A 9,903-nucleotide genomic window follows, 5' to 3' on the forward strand; every position below is an offset into this window, starting at 1 on the left:
GAGGCAGACATGATGGGGCCAAAGGATGCGGCCGCACGGCCACGGCATCTCAGGACAGGTCCGGACACGACCCCATTGTCCTACACAAACAGACATAATCCGCGCAAAACGGACCTCCGTTTGGGGTCGTACGGTGGAGTTGGCCTAATAAGCACAACAACACCAGCTCAGCTGATCCGGACCTAGTCAGCCCCACATGTCACTCGCACAGACCTCCACCCTCTGCCGTTGCAGCTGGGCCACCTCGAATGGCAACCCCACAGGTCATGGACTTTACACCACCAACAAAACCGGTGACGCTTTCCAGTCGAGAAATCTTCCGGAAATAATTCTCTCTTCCTTGCTTGCTCCGGCGTCTTATCTCTTCCCTCCCCCACCCCCGCGCAGCCTGGTGCGATCTTCCTTTCCCAGCCATCCAATCCCCAATTCCGCCTAATCCAATCTTATCACCAAATCATTCGCCACTACTAGCATGCTGCCAGCGCGCGGCGACGCAGTAATCGCCGTCGCCGCACGCGGGAGCGATCTTGTTGTTCCGGCCATATAAATATCCCGACTTCCTCCGAGTTGCCCCTGGTCGCTGTCTCCCGGGATTTGCTTCCGGTCCAGCCTGATTGCGGGGCGAGAGATTGGAGAAGCTGTTGGTTGCGTGGAAGGATTTGGAGGAGTTTGGGAGAGTCTCCGAGGCGGGTTACGTACGGTGCCGGGAGTCCGTGGAGGAAGGAAGGTGATTGCGTTCGGTGGCCGTGATGGCGCCAACGACGCACTTCACGCCGTCGCAGGCGCACGCGGCGGCCGCCTCCCACCACCCCGCGGCGGCGGCGGCGGCGGCCACCGCCACAGCCACTGCCCGGCTGCATGCGTCGGCGTCCGCGTCGGCGCCTGCCGCGGCGGCGGCGCTTTGCCCGCCCTTCCTCGCGGCGGGCTCCCACTCCGTGGCGTGCCCGCCCGTCCAGAACCCGATATTTAGTGGCCCGGCCACGCCGTGGGCGGTGCAGCCCCAGCGCGCCGCTGCTGGGGCCCTTGGCCCGGAGTTCCGGCGTGCGCGCTCCACCAAGAACATCTCCAAGCGCAACAACCGTGGTGCAGGTGGCCAGGAACGCGGGGCGCGCGCGTCCTCAGCTGCTGCTGGGCGCTGTGTCGACAAGCTGCTCCGCGTTGCCCCTGAAGACCGGCGCGCGCTCGGCGCATCGCTTTCGTCTTTCCGGGGAGAGCTGGTTGGTCCTGATGATTACTGCCATGTCCTTCGGGAGCTCGGCGACAGGGACAAGTCTGCGCTCCGTGCGCTTGAGGTGTTCCACGCTGCACTGCCCCTTGTTGGCAATGGCTCCGTCGATAAGGGCAAGCTTTTGACCGCCGCAATTGGTGCACTCGGCAAGATGGGGCGACCAGACCTCGCAAGAAGAGGTTTTGATGCTGGCATTGCAGGGGGTTATGGCAAAACGGTGTTTGCATACTCAGCGCTCATATCAGCATATGCGAGGAGTGGTCTTGCGACCGAGGCCATGGGGGTGCTTGAGTCGATGAAGGGTGCAGGCTTGCGGCCTACCACAGTTACGTACAATGCGGTGATTGATGCATGCGGGAAAGGGGGTGTTGACCTCAGGTTCACGCTCGGATATTTTCGTCAGATGCTACGGGATGGGCTCTGTCCCGACCGGAAGACTTTCAATTCACTTCTTTCTGCATGTAGCCGCGCAGGGCACTTGGAGGATGCCCGTGCTGTCTTTGATGAAATGATCCATCTTGGCATTGGGCGTGACATTTATACATACAACACATTTATCGATGCAATTTGCAAGTGTGGCAACATCGAGCTTGCTATGCAGGTTCTGCTGGATATGGAAGCGAAAAAGCTGAAGCCAAATGTTGTTACATACAGTACACTGATTGATGGATACTCCAAGCTGGAGAAGTATGAGGAGGCACTCAAGTTGTACGAAAAGATGAAGTCTTTGGGAATTCGATTGGACCGAGTTTGCTACAACACAGTGCTGGCTATTTATGTGAAGACCGGAAAGTATGCCGAAATTGCCATTGTGTGTGACGAGATGGAGGACTCTGGGATTGAGAAGGATACTGTCACTTACAATTCTTTGATTAATGGATATGGAAAGCAGGGACGCTTGGACATCGTCTCTTTCCTCGTCCAAGATATGAGGAGACGCGGGGTAGCTCCTAGTGTACTCACATACTCAACTTTGATTGATATCTATTCAAAGGCAGGAATGCATGGAGATGCATTTAATGTCTATTTAGATTTTAAGGAATCTGGCCTAAAGGCCGATGTTGTTCTGTTCAGCTCTTTCATTGACACATTGGCCAAGAATGGATTGGTAGAGTGGGCATTATCTTTGCTAAATGATATGACCGAGATGGGTATCAAGCCCAATGTGGTTACATATAACACAATAATCGATGCATTTGGCAAGTCTAAGGTACATGCTGAGGAGGATCCTGAAGTTGGGGACATGGGCATTGTTGGGGTTTATAATGGCCAGATCATAAGGGCTGCTAATCCAGTGACAAGAGGACACTCTGCCATTGATGTCCGGATGAGGAGGTCTCAGGAATTATATTTCATTCTGGAATTGTTTCAGAAGATGGTCCAACAGGGTGTAAGGCCAAATGTTGTTACATTTTCTGCGATCCTGAATGCTTGCAGGTACATCTTGATTTCTGTCACTTAAGCCTTTTAATGCCAAATTTCTCTAATTCTTAGTATTCTACCACTGGATGCTTGTCTAGCCATTTTGTTATTAATTTTGTTGTACTAGTTGAAAGTAAAAAAATTAGTGCTGTATTATACTGGAAATTGTTCTCGGTATTCTGCCACTAGATGCTGTCTAGCTATTTAGTTCTAAACTTGTCATGCCAGTTGAAAATTTCAAAATTTTGTGCTGCATTGTACTGGAAGTTAATTACCTTTTTCCTGCCAGTTTATTTTTTTCTAAGTCCAATATGGATGTATGCTTGCACTGGTTAAATGTTAGCCTTCAGGATATATGATCTGCGTATGGAAAATACTCCCTCCGTTCCTAAATATTTGTCTTTCTAGAGATTTGAACAAGTGACTACATACGGAGCAAAATGAGTGAATCTACACTCTAAAATATGTCTATATACATCCGTTAATCCGTATGTGGTAGTCCATTTGAAATCTCTAAAAAGACAAATATTTAGTAACGGAGGGAGTACTATTTATTTTACATCCTGTCATTATTTGCTGGTTCTAGAAAAGAGTGTAAGCCGAAGATATCCTTATGTCTCCATATTTATTTTGGCCAAAACAGAAGTGTAATACATATGAGTTGAGTTAGGAAATCATGTTATTAGTACATAAATCTGAATTAGCAATCACATTGTGCTCCTCTCCAACCTGCAAATCTGGTATACGGTAACTAACTCTACGCTTTAATTCCGTTCTTGCAGTCGCTGTAATAACTTTGAAGATGCAGCCCTATTACTGGAACAACTTCGCTTGTTTGATAACTTTGTCTATGGCGTTGCGTATGGGCTCCTTATGGGTTACCAAGAAATTTGGTCGCAAGCGCAGTCCCTTTTTAATCAGCTGGGACGCATGGATTCTCCAACATCCTCTGCCTTTTATAATGCTCTTACTGATATGCTATGGCATTTTGGCCAGGTAGGATCTGCTCGAAGTGTACATCTTTGAATTAAGTATTGTGTTGATTTGCAAAAGCAGAGATTTTGTGTTGTTAAAAAGGTTAAATCCTTGAGTAATCCTTAACAATTTATCAATGCTTAGGGGTAATTTTTATTCTCAACTGACTGGTTATATTTGAATAGATGAAATAGTATCATAGTAATACTTGTTCTTTTATATTAACTTTTAAGTGACTTGAATAGTTTGTACTCTTTCTTATTCCCTTAGTGTTATGGATTTTGTCATTGTCCTTAACCTTAGTATACATGGATTTTGATCTTACCTCTTGAATGAAGATACTCATGCTATGTGATAGCCATTCTAATATTTCAATTAAACATTTTTTACGTAGTCTATTGACATTTATGATTACTTTGGAAGTTGTTTTCAGATTAGTAGTAGTTAAATTGTCCTGAATTGGTATTTATTGGACAGCTTGATATTTAATTGTACTGAACCATCTTCATATGTAGGGTAGCAAGTGTTGCATGCTATGTAAAATGTTCCCTGTTAAACTGCATACACGGGGCTAATCCGTTCGATGAACTGCATGACAAATGTGTGTTCCTTCTTATTTTCAGAGGCAAGGAGCTCAGTTAATTGTGCTCGAAGGGGTAAATCGCCGTGTGTGGGAGAACACATGGAGTGAGTTTTGCTTGGACCTGCACCTTATGTCATGTGGTGCAGCTCAAGCAATGGTTCATGCATGGCTCCTGAATGTGCGCTCTATTGTCTTCGAAGGACGAGCTATGCCTGAGTTTCTAAGGTACTCGATGCTACAACTTATTTTTCTTGTGTTTGTTACATTTATGGTAGTTTTGTGTCTGCAAATGCAAAGGCTGTAAACTTTTCCTCCCATCTGTATCTGTACTGAAACCATGCTCTGTATATCTGTACAGCATTCTGACAGGGTGGGGAAAGCATAGCAAGATTGCGGGCGCAAGCACTCTTCGCCATGTCATCGAAGCACTTCTCAACTCAATCGGAGCACCGTTTCAGGTTGAGCGATTCAACATTGGAAGGTTTGTATCGCCCAGCGTCGTGGTGGCTGCCTGGTTGAGAGAATCCGGCACCATCAACACGATACTCGTCAGCGACGAGCGTGCGCAGCGTGCAAGCCCATCCAATCTGGTGCCGAGGCTGGAGGCGCTGCAGTTGTAGCCCGTAAAGCACCGCATACCCTGTAGCAGCCTTGTCTGTAAGCTCTCCCCCGCCTCTCCTTAGTTTGTCTTCTGCCTTTCAGAAGACTGTGTAGTGTATTATAGGCTCGCCGAATAGGAGCTTGTTTTGTTGTTGAATCCTGTTGTTAATTGGCAGTGTGCCTTTCAAGTTCCAACTCCTCTCATCAAGGGTGGAAAAAGAAGTTTAATCAGAATCCACCAGATTGGATCCCCTGTCGTCTATTGATTGTCGCTTCGTCGACAGCAAGGACTGGGAATCACTGCTCCCAGAGGGTCATCTGCAGCGGGTTAAGATGCCTTGAGTTCTTGTTTTGGTACTCGTCCGGTGAAGGCAGATACCTGGAGCTCTTGTTTCGGCAAGTGCCATGGATGGATGACGCTGACACCCCCACTGGCTGGTTTCCCCCTTTGGATCGTGATGCTGCTTTACAAGATGCCATCAGCTTTGCTGAAGATGCAAATGGCATCTCCCGATCCATGAATGATGAGCAAGCAGCCTGTGGCTGTGTGGGCAGCTCAAGTGGTTGGCTGACGAGGCGCCATGGAAAGGGCAAGCAAAAAGGCGTGGAGGAGATGAGCGCAATGTGTAGGCTGTTAGATTCATTCATTCAGTTGCCATGGCTCCTTTCTGAACAATTGGGCCTGGAGATGGGGCATTGTCAACCGTTCGAAATGGTCAAAAAATTGTCTGGAAACTGTATATCTCCGACCCGTGGCCCATTTTTTTACTTTGGTTTTCATTTTACATTTAATTGTTGGTTCGCTTCTCGCTCTCATCGGTATTTGACTTCTTCCTCGCATACCCCCTTGCATATCTGCCTTTTTCTCCTCCTAATTTAGATACTTTTGAGTCGTTGAAGCGACGTCTTACACGAGGGCGGAGTCAAAGGAAGAGAGGCGAGAGCGACATTCATACCAAGGAGAAAGGATGAACCGATGGTTTTGGTTTTGGTCACGGGATCGGTAAATGATCGGTTAGCGTTGTTCGATTGATTTTTTCTTTGTGGCAAGAAATCAATGATCCGTCGTTTTCTCTCTTTTTTTCTCGGAAAAGAAATGGCCGAGAAGTTTGAAGATCAAAATAAATTCAGAGGGGTGGCTGCAAGTTGCAAAAGCCAGCAAAGAAAAAGGGAGGAAGGGTTGCGTGTGGGAGCACAGCAACACCACCAGCAAGATGGATGGGTTGCTTGAGGCCCATGCAAACTAATGATTATCCAGCAATTTGGGAGGGGATATGCTCTGCTCCCCAAGCGAGAGAAGGGAGGCCATGGCAAACAAACTTGAATGACAGCTGAAAGAGATTGGTCCAACAGCAGATTCGCAAACAAACTTGAATAACTGTTACTACTAGTACTAGTACTGTTTGTGGTTTATTATCTGGATTCTGGATGGAGAAAAGTGCTCCGGGAACTGTTGGGTGTACGTGTAGATGATGCCTCACTATTTTGCTTAACTCTAACATGCTCTAGTAAATACATATATGGTATGTATTTTGCAACATATGCGGTAAAATTGTCACTATTGCAGCTAACAATTATACTCTTTTTCTCGGAAAAAACAATTATAGACTTTAATAGGAGGACAACAAAAAGTGCTGACCGTGATGAAGCCCTTTTCATATATCCCAATTACGCCGAAAATTGAAATAACGTAAGGTCCTTTGCACTATTCATGAAATATAAAATATATGAAACTATATCTCAAAAGAGAAAAATTCCAATTTAAGACAAACCACAAGTTAATCAACTTATCTTCTTTCCAACTTTTTTAAATATACAAATAGTTGACTTCAATTTTTTTATAGCTGTTATGCATCCAACAATATAATTATTTGTGCATATTCTGCAGTGTTTTTAGTATTGCTAGACCTTTTTAAAAAGGTTAGACTAAACCTCGGCTTGCTTTGAAGAAAAGAACACTAGAACACTTGCAGGTGACAAGAAAAGAGAAATTTGTATGCCAATGTAGATTTTCGTTCTTATAGAAAAAGATCCATATGTACCTACAAACATTGACCTTGTTAGCAAATCAACCACAAAAAAGGGGAGCACCCTCATTATATACCTCACTTACGCTCAAATAAAAACAATGTTAAGAGGTAGTAATATATATCTGCAAAGTCAAGGGATGTTACAATTTTCTCGCCAAGACAATCAAAATTAGAGTTCAAAAGTAAACTTGACAACATACTTAAGAAAATCTTGACTAAGAGCATTATGGGAGATGTCTAAGTATCGAGCAACTTGACAAAGTCTTCTTTACTCTAATCACAAAATATAAAATGCATACTAATCAAAGGCTTGACTGATGGTAATGGAGTGCTCCATACTAATCAACAAGAAATGGAAGCTATGGCGATGAGTTACTTTGAAAATTTATTTGAAGTTGGTATGAGCTTGAATGCAGATCATTCTTGTTCGAGTGGCGCCTGATCTCAGAGGAGATGAATGTGAAATTATGTGCTCCCTTTTCAGATAAGGAGATCAATGATGCTATGTTCGAGATCAGGCCCTTGAAGGCGTAAGGGCCTGATGGGTTTCCTGCTCGGGCTTTTCAAAAACATTGGGGCATCCTAAAGGATGACATTATTGCAGCGGTGAAGCTTTGAAAGCACACTTTCTTCCTTGGTGGTTTTGGTAATTCATGTCAACATACATACTATTGGACTAATGCTTTTATCTAGTGTATTTCAAAAAAGTTCAACATTGACATGGCGAGGACATGAGGATGTGGATCCCTTCAAAACACTAAGGACATGGATTGGCAATGTTTCAAGACTCTACATTTTTGGTTAAGTGATCCAAGATCACATTGAGTCCATAGGAAAGTAAATATTATTAAAAGGGGATGAGGTTTTGATCATGACTCAATTGCTCAAGTGCTTGATGATATTGCTCCAAAAACCCTCTACCAATTTCTCCAATCCATACATGTCCAAAACCTAAATAGCCAACTCGGTCCCACCGAAAACATCTACTCCGGACCCACCGAGTTGATCATATACACTGCCAGAGCCAAACCCTAGAATTTCGGCCTCACCGAGTTGCAGTGACCAAGTTTCTGTAAGCCAATTCGTTCACTTTGGAATCACCGATTTGAACTGATCGAAACTACCCAAACGAAGTCTTGCTCAGGTCATCACATTTCGATCTGTCCGAGATTTCCATTTCGGTCCCACCGAAAAGCCCAATGTTCATATCTTTTACACATGTTGGTATTTTCATATCTTTTACACAGGTTGGTCTCATCGAGTTTTTGCTTCGGTATCACCGAGTTGAGTCAAAAGTGTGTAACGGTTGGATTTTGGATGAAGGCTATAAATACCCCTCCACCCCCATCTACTCTCTAAGAGAGCTATCAGAACAAATCTACACTTCGACCATTCATTTTCTGAGAGAACCACCTACTCATGTGTTGAGATGAAGAGATTCTAATCCAACCATTTGAACCTTAATTTCCAGCCTCCTCAAGTTGCTTTCCACTCCAATCCTTCTCTCACCCAAGACAAATCTATGAGAGAGTGATTGAGTGTTGGAGAGACTATCATTTGAAGCACAAGAGCAAGGAGTTCATCATCAACAACACCAGCTATTACCTTTTGGAGAGTGGTGTCTCGTATATTGGTTATGTGTCACTTGGGAGCCTCCAAGATCTTGTGGAGTTGAACCAAGGAGTTTGTAAGGGCAAAGAGATCACCTAATTTGTGAAGATCTACCCCGAGTGAGGCCAGTACTTCATGGACGTAAGCCATGGTGTAATAGACAAGGTTGCTTATTTGTGGCCCCTTTGTGGGTGGATCCCTCCGTGGACTCGCGTAGCCATTACCCTCCATGGGTTGAAGTCTCCATCAACGTGGACGTACGATAACCTATCGGAACCACGCCAAAACCACCGTATCTTCATTGCGTTTGATCTTCCATCTCTACCCCTTTACTTTCCTCACTATTGCATGTTGTATTCTTCGCTGCTCTATCTCTAGATATGCATGTTGGGGAACGTTGCATGGGAAACAAAAAAATTTCTACACTCACCAAGATCAATCTATGGATGAACATCTACGAGAGGAGAGATTGGATCTACATACCCTTGTAGATCGCCAAGCGGAAGCGTTAAGAAACGTGGTTGATGTAGTCGAACGTCTTCGCGATCCAATCATGATCCGTCTCGCGAACTCCCGATCTAGCGCCGAACCGACGACACCTCCGCGTTCAACACACGTATGGCTTGATGACGCCTTTACCTCCTCGATCCAGCGAGCGATGGTGAAGTAGTATCTCGAGTCCTCCGGCAGCACGATGGCTGGTGGCAGTGGTGGAATCTCGACAGGGCTTCGCCAAGCACTACAGAGAGGAAGAGGGCTACGAGGGAGAGGGAGGGCAGCACCGTGGCGTGAATAGATCTATATGGGTGCGGCTGCCCTCTCTCCACCTCTCTATATATAGCGGGAAGGGAGGAGGAGGGGGCGCTGATACGTCTTCGTCGTATCTACTTTTCCTAACGCTTCCCCTCTTGTTTTGGACTCTAATTTGCATGATTTGAATGAAACTAACCCCAGACTGATGTTGTTTTCAGCAGAACTACCATGGTGTTGTTTTTGTGCAGAAATAAAAGTTCTCGGAATGGAACGAAACTTTGCGAGGATTTTTTATATCAATAAAGAGAATTTCCGGAGCCAAGAGCCACCTGAGGTGGGCACCTGGGTTGGCACAACCCACCAGGGCACGCTTGCCCCCCCAGGCGTGCCCAGGTGGGTTGTCCCCACCTGGTGGCCCTGATGACCCTGAAACCAACGCTATAAAATCACATATTTTCAGAAAAAAATCAGGGAGAAAGAATTATCGTGTTTCACAAGACGGAGCCGCCGCCATCTCGTGTTCTTCATCGGGAGGCCAGATCTGGAGTCCATTTGGGGCTCCGGAGAAGGGATCTTCGATCTTCGTCATCACCAACACATCTCCATCGCCAATTCCATGATGCTCCCCACCAGGAGTGAGTAATTCCTTCGTAGGCTCGCTGGTCGGTGAGGAGTTGGTTGAGATTCATCATGTAATCGAG

The 9,903-nt window shown here is 45.8% G+C and overlaps 1 protein-coding gene across 2 annotated transcripts; it reads left to right on the plus strand.

Annotated features, from left to right (window-relative positions):
• Positions 1–316: 316 nt before the first annotated feature.
• On the plus strand, positions 317–5,610 carry LOC119307783 (pentatricopeptide repeat-containing protein At2g31400, chloroplastic-like). Of its 2 annotated transcripts, XM_037583865.1 has the most exons (5): positions 317–2,665; positions 3,433–3,646; positions 4,249–4,433; positions 4,567–4,865; positions 4,985–5,610. In XM_037583865.1, exons 1-4 carry the CDS (start codon positions 750–752, stop codon positions 4,826–4,828), a joined length of 2,577 nt encoding a protein of 858 aa, XP_037439762.1. In that variant the 5' UTR covers positions 317–749; the 3' UTR covers positions 4,829–4,865; positions 4,985–5,610. The 2 variants fall into 2 exon arrangements, with proteins under 2 accessions (XP_037439762.1, XP_037439761.1); XM_037583864.1 differs by having other exon boundaries at positions 318–2,665; positions 4,567–5,559.
• The last annotated feature ends 4,293 nt before the right edge of the window (positions 5,611–9,903 follow it).

This window comes from Triticum dicoccoides, chromosome 5B, assembly GCF_002162155.2.
Source record: "Triticum dicoccoides isolate Atlit2015 ecotype Zavitan chromosome 5B, WEW_v2.0, whole genome shotgun sequence".
Classification (NCBI taxonomy): domain Eukaryota; kingdom Viridiplantae; phylum Streptophyta; class Magnoliopsida; order Poales; family Poaceae; genus Triticum; species Triticum dicoccoides.

Excerpts from the sequence above, each read along its gene's own strand:
- LOC119307783 (XM_037583865.1), top strand. The coding sequence starts at position 750 with ATGGCGCCAACGACGCACTTCACGCCGTCGCAGGCGCACGCGGCGGCC. Across the intron at positions 2,666-3,432 it reads GCGATCCTGAATGCTTGCAG|TCGCTGTAATAACTTTGAAG; the intron begins GTACATCTTGAT and ends CCGTTCTTGCAG. Across the intron at positions 3,647-4,248 it reads TGCTATGGCATTTTGGCCAG|AGGCAAGGAGCTCAGTTAAT; the intron begins GTAGGATCTGCT and ends TCTTATTTTCAG.